This window comes from Dipodomys merriami, unplaced genomic scaffold (assembly GCF_024711535.1).
Source record: "Dipodomys merriami isolate MVZ:Mamm:240054 unplaced genomic scaffold, mDipMer1.0.p SCAF_153, whole genome shotgun sequence".
Classification (NCBI taxonomy): domain Eukaryota; kingdom Metazoa; phylum Chordata; class Mammalia; order Rodentia; family Heteromyidae; genus Dipodomys; species Dipodomys merriami.
The window spans coordinates 571,616-596,949 of NW_027202860.1; the positions used below are offsets into that span (position 1 = coordinate 571,616).

A 25,334-nucleotide genomic window follows, 5' to 3' on the forward strand; every position below is an offset into this window, starting at 1 on the left:
TTCTGTTAGTGTATTACCTCAGCCTTGCTCTGCTTCCCTTTCACACACTTCTCTCTAGTCATACTGAACTTGCAGGAGCCACACATCCTGCTGGCTTTGCTGAGGGCCTCTTTACGTGTGTTGTGTTCTCACTGAGTCTTCAAGTTATTTTGTCTCCCTTCCAATTCCTCTTTTGTTAACATTTTTTCTTCTTGAGCCTAATTTTTTCATTATTTATAAAACTTATTTCATTAGTTATTGATTATGAACATTGTGGTCTTAATTAAACTTGAAGGTATCACTAAGGATTGGTCTAGATTGAAGAACCACAAGTATTTGTAACTAGCTTATGTCTGTTATTTTTCTTTGCCCAGTGTCATTTATTGTAACAGCAAACCTACAGAGGCCTTCATTGAACACTCACATGTTGATAAAAGTTGAGTTAGGTTTGTTTGTTTGTGTTGATGTGTAGGTAAGAGGTTAGATTTGTAGCAGATTTATATGTATAAAGGTTTTCATTTTTTGGGGGTGGGGGGTCCGGTTGTGGGGCCTGAACTCTGGGCCTGGGTGCTGTCCCTCAGCTCTTCAGCTCAAGGCTAGCGCTCTACCACTTGAGCTACAGTGCCACTCCTGGCTTTTTTCTTTTTGCTTATATGGTACTGAGGAATCGAACCCAGGGCCTCATGCATGCAAGGCAAGTGCTTTACTACTGAGCCACCTTCCCAGCCCCAAGGTTTTCATTTTTGAAATAGCACTTGAACTACTAGCCCTAGATGCTTTCCCTAGCTGTGCTTGTGCAGTCTAGCTATAGAAGTGGACAAAGGTGCTAAAGCAAATAGGCTTGATAGATTAGAGCCTAGAAAGTTCTGGGAGACATTGTGTGTACCCAGTGACTGTCCTTAAGTAGTTCATTATGTTCACTGAGGATTGTTATGTATAGTTGTCTCCTCAGGAGATACATTCCAAGAGCTCCTGATACCTAGAACTTCAAGAGCATCAAAGCCTATATATTCTATTTTCCCCCAATCCATGCATACCCGTGATAAACTTAATTTATAAATTGTGCCAAGTAAGAGATTAACAGCTACTAATAATAAATAAGAATAATTATAACAATATACTATAGGAAAAGCTATACAGATCATGTCTGTATAGCTGTCTCTTTATCTCAGAATTATATTTTGTTCACACTTTTTCTTGTGCTGACATGGAGTAATATGATACCTACCTGATGAGATGGGGGGAGGAGAATGACATAGGTTTAGAGAGGTAGCTCCAGGTCACTGTCAAACTTCTTTATTTGTCCCCAAGAGGCCATGGATAGCAAATTCTGGTGAGTCTCAAACAGTTCTATTTTATCCTCAGATGATAGGGGTCACTTTTTCGTCCAGTGTATCCTTATTGTATTCACTACCCATTGGTTAGTCACTTAGCTATCTAGGTTATTAGATTAACTGTGTTTGTGTCCAAGTAACACTCTGAAAGGCACACAATTTAAAACAGGAATTATTTGTTTCTGGAATTTTCCATTTATTATTTCCAGACTATGGTTGACTGTGGAAAATGAAACTACAGATAAAGGGGGAGAATATTGTGTTACCTTTCAAACTAGGAAATTCTGCCAACAATAATTTTTTCTTTTTGTAATTGATAGTGCCTGACTCTAAGCTTCTGTTAGACATACTTTTTTGAAAGAAAAGGGATGAAGAATAGAAGAGATCTTAATTCGGGGAAATTGTCTACTCTACTTTCACCATATTTTTTCCTCCTGGTGTGAAACCTCCCCAGAATTCTTGATTTTTTTTCCTAATTGATGAGTAATCACTAAAGACTGACATGTTAGTGTTATTATTTGAAAAATTGTAGTGGGTTTGCTTTTATTTAATTAGTTGGATAACAAACTTAAATTATCATGTTCAGTATTATTAGAAACAAAGTTAGTGGTAATCTTTTAAGAGCTACATGTTAACACAATCATGTTTTAAATATGTGTATTATCTATAAAATTTAAATATGTATCATATGACCAAAACCTTTAGAAAAATCATCTATTCTTTATAATAGTACTCTTATACTCCCAGTTGTCTGAGATCTGTTCTAGAGTGTTTGTTTTCTGGGGCCTGACTTTGGGTGACTATGAGTAAATAAGGGGAAGATACATAGTTAGGCAAGAAGTCAGTCTTCAAAAGATATGTATATGAAAGATAGTTATTTTCCTAATTAGTAAAATAAATCCTAGAGCTGGAGAATTGTATTTTGTAGCACTTGAAAAAGGAAACATAGAATATACAATACGTAGAATAAAAACCTAAAATTCTATATTATAAAAGGATTTTTAATTATTACAGTTATTTGAGTATATGTCTCTTTAAGTTCTGAATTTTTATTATATAAATGATAATTTCCCATCTTTTAGTTCCCCATTGTCTGATTATGAATCTATGAATATAGTAATTTTCCCACAAGGTTGCTCTTCTGTCCTTTGGTTAAAAAAATAGCATAAATTTATCTTCTTAACAATTTATATGCATATTACATTATGTAAATGCATATTATAGTATGATTAATTATATGAGCACTATTGTAGGACAGATCTCTAGACCATTATTATCTTGTGACTTAAAACTCCATGTGATTCTGGACTGCTTTTCCCTCCTATATTCTAAATTATCTTTAGTAAGTGGTGACTTTTAAATACCAACATGTGTTTGATAGAAGACCAGTGATACAATCTTTTCATTAATCTTAAATGTAAAAATACAAACTAAAGGTTAGGATCAGTACTTTCTTACATTAAAATTTGCCCATTTGAAATATATCTTTTAAAGGAATAGGGGTAAAGGTTATAGTGAGTCATTTCTTGGGTGAGTAATGGATGACAATCCCAGTATGTGTGTTCCACAGTCTCACATCAAATTAGATATTGGAGAATATCCCATGATTCTTGTTGACCAAAACAGTAAATTTCATATTTACTAAAATATTAAGATGCTGACTGCTGTGATTTACCAAACATAATTTAGTGTTTATTTTCTAGCAAATAATGAAAGATCGATGGATGAATGTTGGTCATGAAGAGGAAGAACTAAAGCCATATACGGAACCTGAACCAGATTTCAATGACACCAAAAGAATAGGTAAGTATTTAAATATTATGAGGCACTACCATAGGCTATCAAAAAATAAAAATAAATGAAATAGGCAAATAAAAAATTAAAAGTACTATCTGGGTGCTTATGGCTCACGCCTGTAATCCAAGCTACTCAGGAAGCTGAGATCTGAGGATCATGGTTGAAAACCAGCCTGGGCTGAAAAGTCTTATCTCCAATTAACCAGTAGAAAACTGGAGGTGGTACTGTGGCTCAAAGTGGTAGAGCACTAGCCTTGAGCAAAAGAGCTCAGGGATAGCACCCAGGCCCTGAGTTCATGCCCCATGACTGATTTTTTTTTTAATTAAAAGTTCTATAGTCTACCAGGTAGTGTTTAGAAATATAAATTAGGCCAGCATGCTGACCTTGACCTGTAATCCCAAACACTCAGGAGATAGAGATCAATTGGATCATGGTTTAAGGCCAGCCTGGGCAAAAAATGTTAGCAAGACCTCATTTCAAACACTAAGCCAAGTATAGCTGTAATCTCAGCCACACAAGAGCCATAGGCAGGAAGGTTGCAGACTGGAGCAGCCCTAAAAAAAAATATGAGACCTACATGGTTCAAGTAATTGAGCTCTTGCCTAGCAAGCTAAAAGATCCTCAGTTCAAACCTCAATACAACAATAAAGTGTGTGTGTGTGTGTGTGTGTGTGTGTGTGTGTGTGTGTAAAAAATTACTCCATGTTATTTTAAAGTTACATTATTATCTTAATGTTACACTGAACATTAAAATATCAAGTTCCTCATCCCTCAATATAACAAAGGCTGTATATGACAAACCTACAGCCAGCATTATACTCAGTGATGAAAAGCTAAAACCATTTCCTCTAAAATCAGGAACAAGACAAAGAGGTTTACTCTCTCCACTCCTTGTCAACATAGTAGTAGAACTCTTAGCTAGAGCAATAAAGCAAGAGACAAACATAAAGGGGATCCAAATGGAGAAAGAAAAAGTTAAAACTTTCCCTCTTTGTAGCTGACATAATTTTATATTTAAAGAACTCCATAGATTCATCTCATAAGTTACTTGAGCTGATCTGAAACTGGCAAAGTAGCAGGGTATAAAATTAACTCACAAAAATCAGTAGCTTTTCTATATGCCAACAATGAGAAGAGCAAAGCAGAAATTAGGAAAGCAACTCCTTTTGTAATGGCTTCAAAAAATAAGTAAAATACTTAGGAATTAATCAAAGATAGGAAGAATCTCTATGATAAAAACTTTAAAAATCCTGAAAAAGGAATTTAAAGAAGATAAGGAAGTAGAAAAACTTCCCATGATGGCAGGGGAAAAACAAAGGAGGGAGTAACAATGCTCCATAGGAAATGGACTCATTACCTTGCTCATATAACTGTAACCCCTCTGTACAGTATCTTTACAATAAAAATATATGTTAAAAAATAAAAACCGGGGCTGGGAAGGTGGCTCAGTGGTAGAGCGCTTGCCTTGCATGCCTGAGGCCCTGGGTTCGATTCCTCAGCACCACAAAGAAAAAAGCCGGAAGTGGCGCTGTGGCTCAAGTGGTAGAACGCTAGCCTTGAGCTGAAGAGCTGAGGGACAGCGCCCAGGCCCAGAGTTCAGGCCCCATGACCGGACCAAAAATAAAAAATAAAAAAAAAAATAAAAACCTCCCATGATCCTGGATTGGAAGGATTGACATCATGTAAATGACAAAGTACCTACAAATTCAATGCAGTATCCATCAAAGTTCTATCAACATTCTTCAGCAATATAGAAGCAATCCAAAAATTCATATGGAATAATAGAAGACCCTGAATAGCAAAAACAAGCCTTAGCAGGAAGAACAGTGCTGGAGGAATATCAATACCAAGCTTCAAACTCTATTACAAAGCCATGGTAATAAAAACAGCTTGGTACTGGCACAAGAATAGGCCTGAGGACCAATGAATAAAATAGATGACCTAGAAATGAACCCACAGCCCTACAATCATCTAATGTTTGATAAGGGAGCCAAAAACACAGGCTGGAAGAAAGATATTCTAGCTGAACTGGCTATAAACATACAGAAAACTGAAGTTAGATCCTTATGTGTCATCCTTAACCAGAATCAACTCCAAAAAGGATCAAAGACCTCAATATAAGACCAGATACCCTGAAAATATTACAGGAAGGGATAGGGAAAACATGAAGGCTCCTTAGCACAGGTCAAAACTTCCTAAGTAAAGATCCAGAATCACAAGTGAAAGGTTGGACAAATGGAATTGCATCAAAGTGAAGAGTTTCTGTATGGCAAAAGACATAGCTAGCAAGAGAAGTAGAAATCCCACATATTGGGAGAAGATCTGTCTTAGCTATGTATCAGACAAGGACCTCATATCTAAAATATACTCAAAGCTCAAAAACATTAAACTTCCCCAAAACAAACCCTCAAAGAAACAACAACCCATTTAATAAATAGCTAAAGACTTAAAGAGAGACTTCTCTGAAGAAGAAATTAGAATGGCCAATAGACACATGAAGAGATGTTTGTGACATCTCTGGCCATAAAAGAAATGCAAATCAAAACAGCATTGAGATTCCACTTCACCCCAGTTAGAATGGCTATTATCAAGAAAATGAACAATAACAGATGCTGTTGGCCAAAAGGGAACACTACTTCATTGTTGGTGGGAATGTAAACTTGTTCAACCACCTTGCTCTGGAAAGCAGTATGGAGGTTCCTTAAAAGACTAAACATAGAGCATCTATCAGTTAACCATTACACTAAAGCCACCAGCACAGCCATGTTCATTGCAGCATTGCTTACCATAGCCAAGATATAGAATCAACCCAGATGCCCCTCAATGGACAATTGGATCAAGAAAAGTGGTATAAATGCACAGTGGAATTTTATGCTTCCATCAGAAAGAATGACATTGCCCCATTTGTAAAGAAATGAAAAAACTTGGAAAAAATTATACTAAGCAAAGTAAGCCTTACCCAAAGAAACAGAGGCTGCAATGGTTCCCCTCATTTGTAATCATTTGAATGTGCCTATAAATCTACAAGTAACCCAGTGGACAATAAAAGACAAACAACTGCACATGATTAAACAGAAATCTAAATATTCACATAGTGAGAACAAAGGAGGATATTCTTAGGAGAGGATTACAAGGGTTCAATAGCTATGTGCATAAGATCATATAAAATGATGCTTATCACAATGAACTAAGAAATGGAAGTAAGAGGATCTTTAATTATACTGTTTGTGGTTCTTTTTTTTTCTTGTTTCCTTTTTTCTTTGGTTTATTCCCTGCTGTTGCATTTTTTATTTCTGTTCCTTTTGTTTTATATATGTTTATCTGACAAAGTGTGAAACAATTCAGCAGTGAAACCCACTAGACACTATGGGGGAGGGAAGTTGGGAAGGGAAAAAGTAGGAGATAATTAGGGGGAAGGGGTGACCTTGTTCAAACAGAAATGTTCTCATTAGCCAAATCATGTAGCTGTAGGCCCTCTGTATGTCATCTTTACAATAAAATTTAAAATAAAATAGCAAGGTCTAAGGTGCTTGTACATATCATGGTGCATCTCAGTTTGCAGCTAATGAGAAACTAATTATATCATAAACATTTTTCTTTAGTCCTTCATGGCTCATATTATTAGCACTGATCTGTGAATTCATGGTAGGTTTGACCATATTAACCTGTTTTCTACTCTCTTAGCAGAGTCCGTCTTCTCCATTCCTGCTGCTACCTACTCTCAGCCAGCACTGTTTCCAATTTGTTCTCTCTTTCTCTCTGTCCCTATTCAACAGTATCAGAAATTCACAACTCTACATTTAGTCTTTTGAGGAACCTCCATACTGCTTTCCAGAGTGCTTGAACAAGTTTACACTCCACCAACACTGTAGTAGCATTCCCTTTTAGCCACATCCCCACCAGTATCTGTTGTTATTAGATGTCTTGATAATGACCATCCTAACTGGGGCTAAGTAGAATCTCAATGTTGTTTTGATTTGCATCTCTTTTATGGCCAAAGATGTTGAGCATTTCATCATGTGTCCATTGGCCATTCTTATTTCCTCTCAGAAAAGACTCTCTTTAAGTATTTATTAAAGTCATTTATTAATGGGTGGTTGTTTTTTGGGGGATTTGTTTTTGGGGGGATTTAATTTTTTGAGATCTAAATATATTTTAGATATGAGGCCCTTGTGTGATGTATGGCTAGTGAAGATCTTCTCCCAATCCGTGGGCTTTCCGTTTATCTGGCTAGCTATGTCCTTTGCCATGCAGATGCTATGCAGTTTCATGCAATCCCATTTGTCCAACCTTTCTTTGATTTGTTGTGTCTCTGTATCTTTATTAAGAAAGTTTCAACCTGTGCCAAGGAGCCCTAGTGTTTCTTCTATTCCTTTCTGTAATATGTACATATGACTATATAAATGATGCTAAGTGAAATGAACTCCAAGATACGGAAACGAGGTTTTTGTTGTTTTTAATGTACTGTGTGAAGTTATTTCTTTTTCATGCATTTTTACACTATGGTTTATTCCTTGTTGTCACTGTGTTTGATTTTGGTACCCTATATATTGTATATACATTTATCTGAATTAAGGAAGGGAAGGGGAACAGCAAAACGGCGAGACAAAGGACAAAGGGTGAACCAATGCAACAGTACTACTCACAAGACAATATGTTGGAAATGAACTTTACAACTTACGAGGAAAAGTGGGAGAAAAATGAGGGAGGGGTGACATGTTTGACAAGAAATGTACTAAGTACCTTACATATGTAATTGTAACCCTTCTCTGTACATCATCTTGACAATAAATTAAAAAAAAAGAAATTCACAACTCCATCATCTCACATGGGTGAGCATTGTAGCAGGGAGGAATATTGAGAATCTGATCAGTCAGGCGCCAGTGGTTCATGCCTATAATCCTAGCTACTTAGGAGACTGAGATCTGAGGATTGTGGTTTGAAGGCAGCCTGGGCAGTAAAGTCTATGAGACTCTTTATCTCTAATTAACCACAGAAAAGCTGGAAGTGGAGAGTACCAGCCATTAGGAAAAAAAAACCAAAAATCCCCAGGGACAGTACCCAGAACCCTGAGTTCAAGCCCAGAACTAGCACCAAAACAAAAAAGGTATCTGATCAGAATAGTTGTGAAAGTCAAGGTTTCCAAAGAAAAATCATTCCTTGCCGATCGGAAGCAGAAGTAGTTGAGATGAGAAGTCCTTCCCTAAGTGGGTAGGATGTGTTGAGAATGGTGACAAGAGAGACTAAGGAGGGACTTTGTGACACCGACTGCCACAGTCTCTCACTGGACAAAAAGGACATCAGCTCAGAAATGTACTAAGCAATGAGAAATTGAGTGGGTCTATAAGTATATAACCCAGAATATAAATAATTCTGTATGAAAAAAATAGGCAGTTACAGTATCTGTGAACATACAGTATCTGTAGCTAATAATCTAATAGTTTTTATAGTTAAAAATCACTGTAAATTTTTAAAGCTTAGTTTTCTTTTTGTTGATTTGCTTACTAAAATAAACTCATTTTCAGATTTGCATTTTTCCCCTAGACATTATGGTCACCATGGGTTTTGCGCGAGATGAAATAAATGATGCCTTAATAAGTCATAAATATGATGAAGTTATGGCTACTTATATTCTCCTGGGTAGAAAACCACCTGAAGTAAGTTTTCATCTTTTTAAATGAATTTTGATTATTTCTTGAGTTAAAAGACAGCCAGGTATTTAGCAGTAAATGTATTCTCTTTTTTTGTCATATCACAAATAACATTCTTATTCATGAGAATTCAAAAATCAAGGTGCTGAATTATAAACTAATTTTGTTTCTGGATGCAAGTGTGATTTCAGACCCACTGCCTCGTTTGGCACCCACAGGCACCCCTACTGTCTTGGCTTTTAGAAAAGTGTCCCTAGGGTTTCTTAATGCATAGTTTGTACATCCAAGTACAACAGCCTTGCCAAAGGCAATATGATTATTCTGAATGCATGACAGCATTAAAATGATAGATATAAGTGAGAACCCAAGGGAAGTGGATTCATGTTATTTTTGCCTTTCAGCATGTTAAGTGGCTTTCACACATCCAGTTGGGAATCCTCAAGGCCAGGAGAGATTTATGATAAGAGAACTGTATATAAATGGTGAATCATAAAAGCAAACGAATCTTTGGGAAAGAATATTATAAAGAGTACAAATTATACAAGATATAATTTGAGAGTAGGAACAGAGGCCAGAGCATTGACAATTCGTTAAAAATTAAGCGTCTGTGGGAGGCATTCTGTGGTAAAGGCTGGAATTATTTATAATTAAATAGTAACTGTGAATGAACAGTTCCTTTCAGATGACATTTATTCAATGTACTTTATTCAGAATCTTTGCTAAGTCTCTCTTCTCAGTGAGTCCTCAGAATAGAGCTTAGCAGTCAACAGCTTGGTTCATGGGGTATGTGTGGTCAATACTCTGGGTGCTCATGGGAGGGTGGGCACCCACCACGGTGGTCTGTGTGATATGGTAGATGGAAAGTAAAAGTACTTGGTGACCAGTTGGATTCAAGGAGAACTCCTCAGTCTTCTTGCATGATTCCCTATTACATGAGGTGCATTTGCCAGAATCGAGAAGGTGTGGAGCCAAGACAAAGATGAAAAGTTCCATTTGGGATAGTTGGATTGATGGCTCCAGTTGGTTAATGCTGTCTAGTAGGTATTTGGGTACAAAGATTTGGATTTGGAGGGAAAGGTTTGACTATAATTAATAAATAAGCTTTGGAGTCGTCACCAGAAAAGTATACATTGCACGCTGCCATATGCCAGGAACTGTTACAGGGACTTCACTTTTCAAGGTATTAAATTCATCTAATCTCTCCATGAACCTGTCGGTAGAAAGTACTATCACAGTGGAGGAAAAGAACCTCAGTGGGAACACTGACAGCTAAACGCACAAAAAACAAAAAACAAAAACCCAGTAATTTTACAAGCATTCAGCCATGCCCTTGCATAAGTTAAAAGGAAGCATGAAGTGTATTGGAGATAAGCTAATGAAGCTGCTATACGTGGTAAGAGCTTGGGCTTTGGAGCTCCATCTCACCTGGGCACTGCCATTGTGCACATAGGCTTTTGTGTCCTGTTTTTCTTACCTATATAGTAAAAATAATAATAGCACTTATCTCTCAGGGTCATTAAAAGGACTGCATAAAAAATACCTGTAAGTTCTTAGAATAATTGCTGGCAGATTACCATCATCAGTAGTACCCTGCGGTTTGTTATCATCATTATCCACATAAGAATTTAGATTTAGTGATTCAGACACAGGTTTTCTGTCAACAAACAACATTTGTGTTATGGATAGAAGGGTAGTCCATTAACCCCCAATTTACAATGCCTAGTTCTAAATAGATGTGATTTTCCAATCAAAGCTGATAAACCAAATTATGTTTTATAAATGTGGAGAAAACAAAAGAGTTTATATTGTTAGTTCAGAACATAAAACTTGCAAATGTGTTTTTTATCCTAATTGTGAATCCTAGTGCTGTCCTTGACTCTTCAGTTTTTCCATCCTAAAGTTCAGGTTAGGAAAAAACAATACTTGTGCAGTGTCTAGTCTGTAACAACTATGTAGTCTAGACTACTATCCACCAATTTGTAGCTATTATTTGATGTTTTGACTAAACTAAGAATTTGTTCAAAGTAACTGAAGATTGCAAATACTTAACTGAAGGAGTCCAGTTCCCTCCCTCCCTTTTTGCAATTCTATGTGCAAAGCTACCTGCTCTCTTTTGTTTTCAGTTTTAATGACTACTTGTAAAGTTTTGAATCATTTCTGACATCGAGTGCATTTTGCTTATATAAACAGTTCTATGTTTTGAAATCTTGGTGGTCTTTCCTCTTGTAGTTTGAAGGCGGTGAATCACTATCCAGTGGAAATTTGTGCCAGAGGTCCCGGCCCAGTAGTGACCTAAACAACAGCACTGTTCAGTCTCCTGCTCACCTGAAGGTCCAGCGAAGTATCTCAGCAAACCAGAAGCAACGGCGCTTCAGTGATCATGGTAAGGAACAAGTCCAGTTAGTGAAAAGATTGACTAGACTGTATTGTAGACTTAGACTAGATTGTAGACTAGATTCTGTACAAACTCATTCACATCTCATATGCTCCTGACATTCGGTTTTCACAAACTTACAATATTGAAAGTTAGATGTAATATCTTTTCAGGGACTGAACTAATTTTTATAACCTACCAGCTTAATCTTGGTTTAGAGCATAAAACATACAGTCTATTTAATAGAGTTTTTGTTTGTGGGAAGAAAATGTTGGGTTTGGGGTTTTTTTTTTTAGCTAATTGTGCTTTTTTTTTTTTTAATTACAGCTGGTCCAACTATTCCCCCTGCTGTATCCTATACCAAAAGGCCTCAGGCTAACAGTGTGGAAAATGAGCAGAAAGAAGAGTGGGACAAAGACGTGACTCGTAAACTTGGCAGCACCACGGTTGGATCAAAGAGTGAGATGACTGCAAGCCCTCTTGTAGGTCCAGAGAGGAAGAAGTCTTCTACTATTCCAAGTGTGAGTCAGTATTCTAGTGTGTTTCCGTTTGTTGAACTGATTTGTTGTCACCGTTTTTAACTATAAAATGATCATATTTTGTCACTTTAAATGTTTCCAAATGAATTGTTTTAAGAATCTGAAAAAAGGCCTAAACTTCTCATCGTACAATTTAAGAAAATACTAAAAAGCCTTCTCAAATCAATACTTAATGTTATATTAATGATACATGTACCATTTTGTAATTACAAAAATTACTTTCTTGCTTATATTTCCTGTTTATAACAGTGGGTTAAAGATACATATTTTTTTAATCTTCGTTAGTTGTTCAGTGAGAGCAAGCACACTAGAAATTATATAGGGTAGTAGAAAAGCAGAAAAGAGAAGGAAAGTATAATACAAAAACTAAAATTGAAGAATAGAATAGAACTGATAACATTTAGATAAAAAGTTATTTGGGAAGGGAAAGAAGCAAAATGAAGTGGGGAAAATATCGAAGAAATAGTAACAAGAAAGGAAGGAAAATAGAATGGAAACAGAGCCAAAATGAAAACCTACTTCTGGGCTCATTGAGGTGACAAGTCTAAACATCAAAATCAATTGTTTTTTAAAGTTTAAAACATTGTAGTAGAAGAGCAGATGACTTTAAATGGAACAAGGTTTGATTGACAATCGATTTTTTTCAATGGCTGACAAAGGACTAGTGGAACATTCTTAAAGGATTGAAAGGAGAGCACAATTTGGGCCTAGAAATTTATGTCTATCTAAACGTGAAGTATGATAACCATATTCCTGGTCATAAAATGTGTTAGGTGTTTGGCTACATATAGACTATTTGAAAACACGCCATATCATCTAAGGAAGTATTCTTTAAAGCCCAGCGTATCTTTAATCACAAATGGGTGAAATGTCCTATGCCTCTCATTTTATTTACTTAAATAAAGCTATACTGTTTTTAAATGTAATCATATATTGTTCAGAGCTTTACATTTTCCACAGCGTCCATCTTGGTACGTGGCTGCTAAGTGCCTTCTCAGAAGGTCTGCCTCTGGTCCTCGGTGATGATGCGGTTTTTCTAACCTCAGGCGCATCACACCCCTCAGTCTGTGTCACAGCACCCTGAGTCTCTGCAGCTCCCAGCCTCACTCCCACGCACCTCTCCCGGTAATTCTGATGAGTTCTAATATGTGTCATTGGCTGTCTTGTGTATCCTTGCAGCATACACATCTAAATTTTTAATAGATGCAGCCAGTGTAATTTTCCAAATGGCGGGGCAATTTAGAGAGTAATTATTTTCTACAACCTCATCGACAACTGGATATTATCCATCTTTAATTTTTTTGGCCACTCTGAAAGGCATCCCTTTATTTTTAATCGATGTTTCCTTGACATCTGGTGACACTGATTACCAAAATGCTCACTATTTGGCTCTTAGCAGAAAAAATTGACTGCCTCCTATTTGAAAGCCAAAGCTTTTGTTTTGAGGTAGTTTCTCAGGAAGAAGGAACTTGGGCATTTATAATCTCAGCTCTGTATTATTGTAAAAGACTGATTGAACAAGTGAACTTTTTAATTCGTGACTATTATTTATCAGTAAAATGGAATATTATGAAAGATATATAATCTACTCAAATGACATAGCAAGCCTTCTTACTTTCCAGTGAAAAAAGAAGTCATATTTATTACATGCAGAGATAATTTGGTAGGTGGTAGCCTAATGGTACACTTACTATTTAGAAAATTAGAAGCATTTTTAGTCAAATATAAAAGCCCTTGCTTATAAGTGATTTACTGACAGTATTATTTGAAAATGTAATATATTGATCTCTGGGTAGCAGATGATTTTTAAAACCAGCCAGTTGAAGCTAGGTATGGTAGTTCAAGCCTCTAATCCTAGTTATATAGGAGGCAGAGATTGGAGGAATGCTGTTCAAGGCCAACCAGGCATTTAAAAAAATAAAGGTTGAGATACTGCACTTCAACCGATGTCACAGTGGTGTGCAACTGTTCTCTCAGCTACAGGGAAAGCTCAGTGGCTGAAGTGGTACACACCCACCATCCCAGTGACAAGTGGAAGTACAAGTAGGAAGATCACAGCTCAGGCCCAGGCATAAATGTGAGACTAAAGTATGCTATATGCAGAGGAGAATTCCAGAAGTACAATTCCTTTGAAAACCAATTTATAGTGTAACAAACGAATACCAGGAAGCTGAAACATGTTTCATCAAAGAAATGTGGGGCTAAAGGAAGGGAAGAACAGATGAATGGATAGAGGAAAGGAAGGCTAATATAGTTATAATATTCAATGTACTGATGTGAAAAGGAACCAGTAACTTGAGAATATGGGAAGGGTTGGAATAGATGAAGAGGAAATGATAGAAGATGTGACATTGATCAAGATGCGGTATTGTAGTCATAAACGGACATATTGAATTGAAATCCTTTTGTACAACTACTTAAAAATGATAAATAGAAAAGAAAAGGTCAGGTACCAATGACTCACAACTATATTCCTTGCAACTCAGGAGGTCAGGAGTCTGAGATATGAGTATTATGGTTCAAAGCCAGCCTGAACAGCAAAGTCTGTGAGACTTTGTTTTAAAATTTTATTGTAGGGCTGGGAAGGTGGCTCAGTGGTAGAGCGCTTGCCTTGCATGCTCGAGGCCCTGGGTTCGATTCCTCAGCACCACATAAGCAAAAAGAAAAAAGCCGGAAGTGGTGCTGTGGCTCAAGTGGTAGAGCGCTAGCCTTGAGCTGAAGAGCTGAGGGACAGCGCCCAGGCCCAGAGTTCAGGCCCCACGACCGGACCCAAAAAAAAAAAAAAAAATTGTAAAGGTGATATACAAGGAGGCTGCAGTTATGTAAGTTAGGTAATGAGTGTATTTCTTTTTGAATAGTGTCACCCTCTCCTTCATTTTCTCCCAGTTTTCCCCTCCTAACCCCCCTCCCTCCCAGGTTGTATGCGTCATATGAGAATCTTACACCAAAGAACCAGAAGTACAGCTATAGCTCAAGTGGTAGAGCACCAGCCTTGATCAAAAAAGCTAAGGGACAGTGCCCAGGTTCTAAGTTCAAGCCCTAGTACCAGCATAAAACAAATGTATAGGTAAGTGAGGGAATAAATAGCCAGTGCAGAAAGGGGCTAAAGGCATGTCTCAATAATTCACTGCCTAGCCCACTCTTGAGTTCAATCTCCAGCACCATTACCACTACTAAAACCAAAAACCTGGCCAGTTGATAGACAGCAATAGGAAGTTTCAAGTTAAAAAATGAAATAGATGAATGTAAATAAGTTTTGTTGGTTACTTGGCAGAATCATCTGTTCCATTATTCATCATCTACAACCATTACCCATTCATTACAAATGAGTACTACTGTTTATAAGGGAACTTAGAACTCTTCTTGTAATATGGATCAAGAACAACAATTTTCTATAATTGAAATTTCTGTCCAAAATTACATTAAGGGTATTGATTTTAAAAAATTTAACTTAAAAAAAGCTTCACTGTCCTGTTCCTGATGAAATTTGATGTGCTTTTGACTCACTTCCAACTACAGAGTTGCCTGTGCCTGTCTCTACCGCCAGTTCATAAGAAAGTTACTTCTAGCTGCTATTATATGATTAGAAGCTAAAACTTTAAAGCCGGGCACTGGTGGCTCACACCTATAATCCTAGCTACTCAGGAGGCTGAGATATGAGAATCACAGTTCAAAGCACCTAGGCAGGAAAGTCCATAAGACTCTTATCTACAATTAACCACCTGAAAACCGGAAGTCGTGCTGGAGAGAGCTCAAGGCCATGCCCAGGCCCAGAGTTCAAGCCCCACAATCAACCAAAAAGAAGCAGCTAAAACTTTAATGAATTATTTTATGCTGTGCTTTTTATTCTTAAAATCTAAATATGAGAATGAAGGAGAAGAGACAATCATGTTAATGTAAGATTCTAAACAATGAAAATCCTGCTATTACTTTTGTTTCAAATCATTAGCAGCTTAACTACATTTCCTTGACTTTTCATGAATAGAGTTAGCAGTTTTCAAATTGCTTTTTCCTTTTTCCTTCTTAAAGAACAATGCATATTCTGGAGGCAGCATGGCGAGGAGGAATACATATGTCTGTGAAAGGACCACAGATCGGTACACGACATTGCAGAACGGGAGAGACAGCAGGTGGTGGTCATGATGCCAAGTACCTTTGCCATTGTTCTACCCCAGTAGATGTACTTAAATGCCCATAGCTAAGTAGATCAGGGGAATGGAAATACAAAGCATCCTACCTTCCTCACAAGGGCACATAAAGCACATGTTTTAATTGTAAGACATGCAAATATAAATGCATCTTCCTTGGACCCTTTAGGCTAGATTGCTAGAGAATGATTTCTTTCCAACTAAATGCTAATCTGTGTGTAGCTCCTTGAGTTTACAGTAGTAAATCTGTTGCTTCATGATGTGAGTTAAAAGTATTTTGATAATATTTCTAGAGAATAATTTTAATATGTTTATGCATTCCTAATAGAAATTTTGGACAATGGGTTGCCATAACACATCATATAAAATTCATTTAGAGAAGTGAAAAATGTCTCTAGTCATAATAATCTTACCTGAAACTGTCATACATCCACAAAAAAAAAAAAATCATGCCTTCTCAGGTTCACTTATCAGAGCTTTTCAGTGGAAAGTAGTGATAAATTGTCCCTGTACACTTTTTTTGGAGATTTTTTTTTATTAGCATAGAACCCACTCCTTCTTTGTCCCCATCCACTGGTTCCCCTTATACACTTTTAGCAAGAATACTAATGTTCTCATTAGTCACTAATATCCCCCCTGATGTTTTATATCAGCTGCTTTAGCTGTAAAAAGAAGTTCTCATCAGTTTAGATTCCCCAATTTTAGTAAACTGTACCTTTTCTTCCCTTATGTTGAAAGCCTTACGGAGATGTCTGCGAGCAGCATGTCTTCTGCGGGCTCTGCTGTAGCCTCTGCTGGCCCTTCAGCTCGACCTCGCCATCAGAAGTCCATGTCCACTTCTGGCCATCCTATTAAAGTTACACTGCCAACCATTAAAGATGGCTCTGAAGCATACCGGCCTGGGTAACAACATTTCATTTCTTAATGATTAAGTGTTGTGGCGCGAGTCTATAGTCCTAGCACTTAGAAGGCAAATGCAGGAGGATCATGAATTCCAGTCCTGCCTGGGTTATGTAGTAAGACCCTGTTTTTTAAAAATAACCAAAAAAAAAGAGCTTTCTGAAAACAGTGTGGCAGAAGAAAAGTTTAATTTTACCATACAATTAGAATGTACTTTAGCTGTTACCACATAATGTTGTTTTATAATTTAAATCATTTTAGAGGATTTTATTTTAAATTCATGTTTAAAGTATTGCTGCCTAACTTACCATCTAATTAAACTGAAGTTTTAGTTGTTGTTACTTAAACATACACACAAAAACATAAAATAAAAATAAAAACATTGGGCTAGGAGTTAAGATCTGGCTCCTATCATATAGTTGCATTATTATCAGTGAAACAGATGAAATCAAAGAACCTACTCAGGTCTTTTGTTCTAGATTTTATCTGTTTTAAAGTTTTCTCAAATTCAGAACCTCCAAACATTTTAGCTGTTTGATAATTAGATCTTATAGTCATTTTCATAGTGCCACAGAACACTGTGCCATCATTGGGCTTAACTTACAGGTAGGAAATGATTTTGTTCAAAGGCTTTTGGTGGTTGTTGGTGGTGGTGGTGGTCGTGGGACTTGAACTCAGAGCCTGAGTGCTATCCCTGAGCTTTGCACTCAAGGCTGACACTCTACCACTTTGACCCACAGCGCCATTTCCAGTTTTCTGGTGGTTAATTGAAGAGAAGAGTCTCACAGATTTTTCTACCTGGGCTGGCTTCAAACCGTGATCCTCAGGTCTCAGCCACCTGAGTAGCTAAGATCACAGGCGTGAGCCACCAGTACCCAGCTCAAACACTTTGTGATAAAGCATAAAATTTATGTACTACATTGCTAAGTAGTTTTAAGTTAAAGGATTTAAATTGAGTGTCTCTTTATCTAAAACTCTTAGGCTCAGAGCTTTTTGAATTTCAGTTTTGCAGATTGTTAACATTTGCATATGCCTGTTAGGTCTTTGATATGCAACCTAAGTTTGAACATGAAATTCATGTCTGCTTCTTAAACACCTTATACTTAATAACCCAAAGGTAATTTTATTTTAATTATTTATTTTAATTGCCATCAGTATTTTCATTGTGTCTTCATTTGTATGGTGACTAAAACCACGATGGTTAGGTATGGAATTTTCCACTTGTGAGTGAAAACGTCCCCTGTCATTATTCATATATCTTAATTTGTCCCAGCAGTACAACCCAGAGAGTGCCTGCTGCTTCTCCATCTGCTCATAGTATTAGTGCCACCACTCCAGACCGGACCCGGTTTCCCAGAGGGAGCTCAAGCCGCAGCACCTTCCATGGGGAGCAGCTCCGTGAACGACGGAGTGCTGCTTATAATGGGCCACCTGCCTCACCGTCCCATGAAACAGGTGCATTTGCACACGCCAGAAGGGGAACATCTACTGGCATAATAAGCAAAATCACGTCCAAGTTTGTCCGCAGGTCAGTACCAGCACACCATTGTGTTTTGTGTTAGCCATTAAAAAGGAAATTTGGAGATGTACTCTTCTCTTTGCAGTGATTTTTTCCAAAATGGTTCCATACCATTTTATTAGTGTCCTCTTTTACAGCAGTTGTAGGGGGGAAAAAAATCCAGAAAGACAAAAATCTTTGTCTTAAAGAGCAGAAAAGGAAAACTGGTCAAAATGAAAACTGAAAAGGCAAAACCCTGATGGCAAAGACTTATTTCATTTTGTTCATTCTTAGCACCACAAAAAGAAAAAAGATAGCAAAAAAAGGCCCTTTGCAAGATTGCAGTTGCCTAGAATACAGTCCCAAGCCCTTGCAGAGACCTCTGGGGAGTTTTGTAGTCTCCTGCCCATTCTGGCTTTATCCCTTTCTCTTTTCCTCTTAGTGGTTCCACCCCATCAGGCAGGTGCCTCACTGAACTGGAGCATACCAGGCACACTTGTTCTGAGCATTGCACTTGGATTCTCCTTGGAATCCTCTGCCTCAAATACCTGCCTTACTTCTTCTGTACCAAGCTTTATTATTTTCTAACCATAGCTTATTCTTACGTAGAGAACAGCCTATTCAGTTGCATATATTGCAATAGATAAGCTTTTTAACTTGTACTTTTTCAAGAGCCAGCTATATCTTCTGTATTCCTGCTTGCCTCCCACCAGGGCTACTTTAAACAAACTTAATGGACTACTTAAAACAATTGTCATATAGCACCCAGCTAAGCAGGAACAAGGGGCAGTTGCCATTTCCAGTAACTATAGCCAAGGAAATCGAGTCTTAAACAAAAATTTCACTCCTGATGCATTAAGTTTAGCAGCGGAACAGTGAGTTATGAGGCAAAATGTGATTGGGCATAAAAGCCCAGTGAGACTTTGCTAGCAAAGGCATTTACCTTAGCCTCAGGAAAGTACATTTAAATATAAGAATACATTTTATTATTCTTTCAATTCTGACAGAATAAAGTGCTGAGAGGCATCAGATATATTTTTTGTGAGGGAGGGGGGGCGTAGGGCCTGAACTCTGGGCCTGGGTGCTGTCCCTCAGCTCTTCAGCTCAAGGCTAGCGCTCCACCACTTGAGCCACAGTGACATTTCCAGCTTTTTCTGCTTAGGTGGTACTGAGGAATGGAACCAGGGCCTCATGCATGCAAGGCAAGCGCTCTACCACTGAGCCACCTTCCCAGCCCCAGATATTCATTTTTAATAACCATTTCAGTTTTAGAGTTTGTAGTGAATAAGTATTTTACTTGATAGAATGGAATTTTATTCCTCTTGTATTCATTTTACATAGAATGGCTAAAACATTAAGACAAAAACCTTAAAGATTTAAGTTGATCATTTTTCTCATTACTTAAACTATCTTAGTAAACTACCTTAGTATTTTAGTCGATTTGTAATTTGATGATCCTGTGTAGATGTTTAATTACCTTTGAAAATGACAAAAATGTCAAAAGTTTAGACTTTTAAAATACCAAATATATTTAATACAGTACAGTTAGTACTGTGTTCTTGATTTCATAGGTTGTTATCTAGGTAAGATTGGTGGGATTTTTTTAAGGTTGAATCCATGTTTTTATACTCACCTGCTTAGACAGGCTGTATTTCCTGTGCATGAATTACTATCATAACTTCTAAAAACAGTTGGTTGCTCATTTGAAAATTGGTATTTATTTTTAGAAATACCTATATGTTCAGTGTTATTTCTTCTTTTTTGTTGTAATTTCTATTTAAGTAGTTCTACTAAGGGGTTACCATTCAACAGTTCAGTTTATAAGTATAATGCACCTTTTTCAATATTATTTTCCCCATCCCTCCCAATCTTAAGCTTTATTCATAACTACAATAACAATTTATATATTTTCTCTCTTGAGCAACTACTAAAATTATATGTAGTAAAAAATATGAAGTTATGAATCTTGCTGTAAAAATTACTAAATAATTTTATAACCTTAGATTATGCTAAACAAAGCAAAAAGATAAATTATTACATTGAAGCCATGGCTAGGAATTGGAAGATATATAAAAAGCTGTACTCCATGCCAGCCTCATATCTTCTCTTGATAGTAGTAAGTAGACAGTTAATGATTGTAATGTGGCTCTGATGAAAAACATAAGAAATAGTATTTGACTAGTAATAGAAAATTGTCATAGTAGAAGTTCATTCAACAAGGTGATTTAAAAATTACTTTAGATGTAGGTTTTATCGGTATAGACTTTCACTTTTATCATTAAAATCTCCATCTTCGTTTTGTTTTGAGGGATCCAAATGAAGGCGAAGCCAGTGGCAGAACAGACACCTCAAGGTGAGGAGTTGTCATTTATTCTTGGCTGCTGGGTTAGTGAGGGAGCTGTGCATGGGATGCTGCCATCAGACAGCATGCATGAGCAGAACTCATACTTTCTATCTTTATATATCAGAGTGATGGTTCTAATGCTGCCTTGCATTTAATTAAGTTTATCAACTGTACGCTTGTGTTTTCTTAACATTACTTTGAATTGTTTGCTTGATAAGTCTTTGTTTCTATAGAATCTGACATAGTGGAGAAATTATAGCCTAAATGTCCTGTTCCTTTTCTCAGTAATAGGATGTAACTAAAATTAGTCTAAGTCAAATAGCGCAAATAACATAGAACACTGAGGTACTAAATATGTAGGAAGAACTGATATTAGTGATATATTTTGTGTGAACAGTCTTGGATCATATTTCACGAACTATCCTGTGTCGTATGTTCTGTGGAGTTTTTTGGTATTCAGACTCAAGTCATAATTAGAATCATAGGGACTTGATTTAAAAACAACCACCACCACAACAAAGGCTACTAGTCTTGTATGATTTCCTTCCTAAATAAGTGAGATAGGTTAACAAGTTAAAATTGCAACATGCTCATGGCTCACACCTGTAATCCTAACTGCTCGGAAGATTAAGATCTGAGGATCACACTTTGAAGCCAGCCAGGCAGGAAAGTGTATGAGCTTCATATCTTCAATTAACCATGGAGGAAAAAAACAACAGAAGTGGAGCTGTGGCTCAAATGGTAAAGCCTTGAGCAAAACAGCAGGGACAGCTCCCAGGCTCGCTGAATTCAAGTACACACACACACACACATACAACATGTATCTTTATTTGGAAAATTTCCCAACAAAATTAATTAATTACAGAGAATTCTTTCTATATGATAGCTAATTATTCATTTCACCTTGCTCTGATTATTTGAAATACCTTTTTGGGTTCTATAGTGTGAAATACCTGCATAAGCAAAATTCAGTGAAATAAATTCATTTAACAAATACGTGTTAATATCTACTCTGGGCCCAGCATAATTCAGGATGCCTGAGATATGAAAGGAAATGAAATAGACCATTTTAAATCTGACCCTCCTGGAGGTGTATATTCAGACTGTGATAGGTATAGGAAAAATACAGAGTAGGGTAAGGAGATGTGGTCCATGGTAAGATTGGGCTCAGGATGCAAGAGGAGGCCTCAGGGAAAAAATAAACTGTAAAGGAATTAGCCATCTGCAGCCGTCTGAGGAGAGGCATTCATGGCAGAGGGAACTGCCTGTGCAGAAGACTGAAAACAAGAGCATAGCCCCTGTGGTCAAGGAATAACAGCCTGTGTGGTCAAGGAACGGCGTGGAGGCCAGTGAGTCCAGGCAGGAGTGAGTAGGGTGGAAAATAATAGATGAGGATGTGAGGGGGCAGTTGGGGGAAGTCGTGTGCAGCCTGGTAGTCTGTTGTAAGGATGTCTTTAATAAAGTGGGAAATTATTGGAGGTTATTGACACATGCTGTGTGATATGACTTCTTCACATAATTGCAATGTAGCGTTCTTTCTTTCTCATTATTATGAGGTATAAACAGTGCTCTTTCCCTGAATAGGCATTTCATCCTCCTGCTTGAGAAGGACAGAAAAAAAAAAGAATTTTTTTCTTGGTATTTCAAAATTGTGTTTCACAAACAAAATACTAGTGTTTCCAGCTTTGTGCATGTGCGTCTGTATTCGGAAAATGGAGAATCTGTTTTTACAAACTTGAAGAAGGAAATGCAGAAAGAACGTGGAAAAACTACTAAGCTGTTCACATTCAGCTACAAATTTGTTTTCCACAAAGAAAAGACACTCATTTGGGGATGGGGACATGGCTCAAGTGGTAAAGAGCCTACCTAGCAAGCACAAAGCCCTGAGTTCAAACCCTAGCCCTCCCCTCCCCCATAAAAAAATACTACTTTATAGTGAAGATACTAAAAGTCAAAAGAGTTCATGTTTTTGCAACTATACAATAAAGAACTCTTTGTATCTGTCTTAGAGTAGACTACAGATTGGGTGCTTTTGTTAGGCACTGAATTACGATGATCTAGATATGAAATGTTTTGCTATCTTTGCTGAGTGGAATTTTTGTTTTTATTCTTCGCCTCTGCCCTCCTTTTCCAGAAGCACAACAGGGGAGCCCAAAGAAAGAGACAAAGAAGAGGGCAAAGATTCCAAGCCACGTTCTTTGCGGTTCACGTGGAGTATGAAAACCACTAGTTCAATGGACCCTAATGACATGATGAGAGAAATCCGGAAAGTGTTAGATGCAAATAACTGTGATTATGAACAAAAAGAGAGGTTTTTGCTTTTCTGTGTCCACGGAGATGCAAGACAAGACAGCCTCGTGCAGTGGGAGATGGAGGTTTGCAAGTTGCCACGACTGTCACTTAATGGAGTCCGTTTCAAGCGAATATCTGGGACATCTATTGCCTTTAAGAACATTGCATCCAAAATAGCAAACGAGCTTAAGCTGTAAAGAAATCTAAATTTACAGGACCAGGGAAGATGCACCCATGTCTGAGGTACAGTTTTTGAATGTACTGGTAATGCCTAATGTGGTCTGCCTACGAACCTCCCTGTGTAGAATTGCCCTTAATGCAATAAGGTTATACATAGTTACGAACTTTAAAATTAAAGTCAGTATGAACTGTAATAAATATCTAGCATAAAAAGTAGGGTCACATGTACAGGTGAGTATACTGTGGATTTCTGTTCATTTTCTGTTCATAGAGTTGTATAATAAAATATGATTGCTTAAAAATTTGTACAGTTGTCTAGATTTCTGCACATAAATGTATGTTTAATGCTTTGAGTTGAAAAATCTCTTTTCTTTGTTATTTACAGTCTGGTGGGTTTTTTTTTTTAATTCTTACCTCCATCATGCAATTTTGAAAATTGTGTCTAGGATGACAGAAATAGTCTCCACAGTTTTAGCATGAACTTTATAAAATTATTTTAAATCATATTTAAATTGAAACCAGAAGCTGATACATAGATCAGCTTTACTATACATGGAACTAATCTTGCTTATCTTTGCTCTTAGCCTTGTCCTTGAACAAGGTTTAGTTGAAAAGATACAAAATGTTTACAGTGTTGGCACTTAGACTTTTTAAAGTAAAGTACATGAAAATAAATAATAGCTTTGCTTTAAGCTAACTTAGAAGTACTGGGGGGAAAATTAAATCAATACCAGGTTTCTTTTGAACTTTGGAGTGTTTTCTGACCCACTGCTAATTATAGCAGTAAAATTGAAAAGAATCAATACTTCATCTGGCTGTGATAATGTACACTGTCACTTAGGTTTGCTGCCTTCAGAATACCGCAGTGTAATTGCGGAAATACAATAATATTGGGACTGTTTCATAGCACAAACTCATCTTTACAGTGTTGATCAATGCATCAGTTAAGAAATAATGCCACCTCAGGAATTAACTGGCATTGGGAACATTTGCCTCATTCTCCCCCCATCCTCTTCATCCATCCTTCTGCTGTAATATCTGTAAGTACTTAAAAGACTTGTGAGCAAACCATACTATTTATAACAGTGTATTATTGGTTTATGCTGTGGGTTGTTCGGTTTGTTCCCATGTAACCCATTTGTTTTAAGTACTTTGCCAGATTTCTTGTGTTTATTCCCCATCTTCATGCCTATAATGTGCAGCTTCAAAATTGGGCATTTGCCTTCTTTTCTTTCATAACTAGTGATATGTGCTATGTAAAGCCACTAGTAAAGGTACATTTTAATATTTGTTATTTTATACTGAATTAGCCTTGGAGGTTGACTGTGCAATGTTATTTAATGTTGTAATTACTGTAATATCAACATATGGGCCCCATCTGCACACTCCTACATAATAGAAAGTGTATTTAAATTTTATCAGTTTAAAGAAAAATAAAGCTGTACTAAATGCTGTAACCTACAGTGGAAAGCTCTAAGTGTAGGTGATGTGCCATTCTGTAATGGCTTCCAGACTAAGGTGATTTTACCTTCTGTACCGTACTGTGATGTAGCTTTCTTCTGTAACATTCTGTTCTAAAATGAAGTGTATTCTTGCCTTAGCAAAGGGTGATGTTTGAGAAAACAAAGCAAAACTGTGTAGCCCCTTTTTAACTTAGTGTTCATTCAAAAGAGTTGATGCAAATCTTTATTCACTTTCACTGGTGCACACGGGAATTTTACTTGAACATTTCTCATAATAAAGCACTTGTCTTTTGCTCTTTATCAGAATGTGAGTTACCTGTTTGCTAGTACAAAACTATTCTGCATGGGGGAGTTTCTTTTTTATGTTCTAAGTTTAGTTTGTGAGGGATGAAGCTATGTAGGTTTCTAAAATGTCATTACAAGAAAAAATGTTAATCTTTTTACCAAAATTCCAACCATTGAAATACTTTTTAAAAAAATAGAAATCATGCCATTTCAAACATAGAAGCTATTTTTTTAATGTTTCCTCTAGCCAATCTTCTGTTTTATGTAAAGGAATTTTACTTATATAAACAGAGATGGACTCTTGATATTTACTTTATATATTCCATTTTATGTGTTCATGATAACATAAATTATTCTTTTGAAGCCTTAGAAGGATTTTAAGTATTTTTGCATAAATAACCATCAATTATGTTCTCTGTGTTATCTGTCAGTATTTCCTTGGCTTCTGGGGAAATACTATTTCATATAATGTCTCTTATATCCAGATAACTTTTGTAGAAACTGGGGTATATATCAACATCTGCAAATTCAACAAAGAAAAACAGTAAGA

General features: G+C 36.8%; 1 protein-coding gene across 2 annotated transcripts in view; it reads left to right on the top strand.

Annotated features, from left to right (window-relative positions):
- Nucleotides 1-24,799, top strand: part of Mark1 (microtubule affinity regulating kinase 1) — a 91,490-nt gene extending 66,691 nt beyond the window's left edge. The window contains exons 10-18 of one of the 2 annotated variants that reach the window (XM_070022771.1): nucleotides 3,017-3,116; nucleotides 8,655-8,767; nucleotides 10,991-11,144; nucleotides 11,463-11,656; nucleotides 15,704-15,804; nucleotides 16,561-16,725; nucleotides 17,996-18,250; nucleotides 20,529-20,573; nucleotides 22,699-24,799. In XM_070022771.1, coding sequence (XP_069878872.1) covers nucleotides 3,017-3,116; nucleotides 8,655-8,767; nucleotides 10,991-11,144; nucleotides 11,463-11,656; nucleotides 15,704-15,804; nucleotides 16,561-16,725; nucleotides 17,996-18,250; nucleotides 20,529-20,573; nucleotides 22,699-23,053 — 1,482 coding nt within the window. In that variant the 3' untranslated portion in view covers nucleotides 23,054-24,799. The remainder of the gene's footprint in view (nucleotides 1-3,016; nucleotides 3,117-8,654; nucleotides 8,768-10,990; nucleotides 11,145-11,462; nucleotides 11,657-15,703; nucleotides 15,805-16,560; nucleotides 16,726-17,995; nucleotides 18,251-20,528; nucleotides 20,574-22,698) is intronic. The other variant, XM_070022772.1, reaches the window with a different exon arrangement.
- The last annotated feature ends 535 nt before the right edge of the window (nucleotides 24,800-25,334 follow it).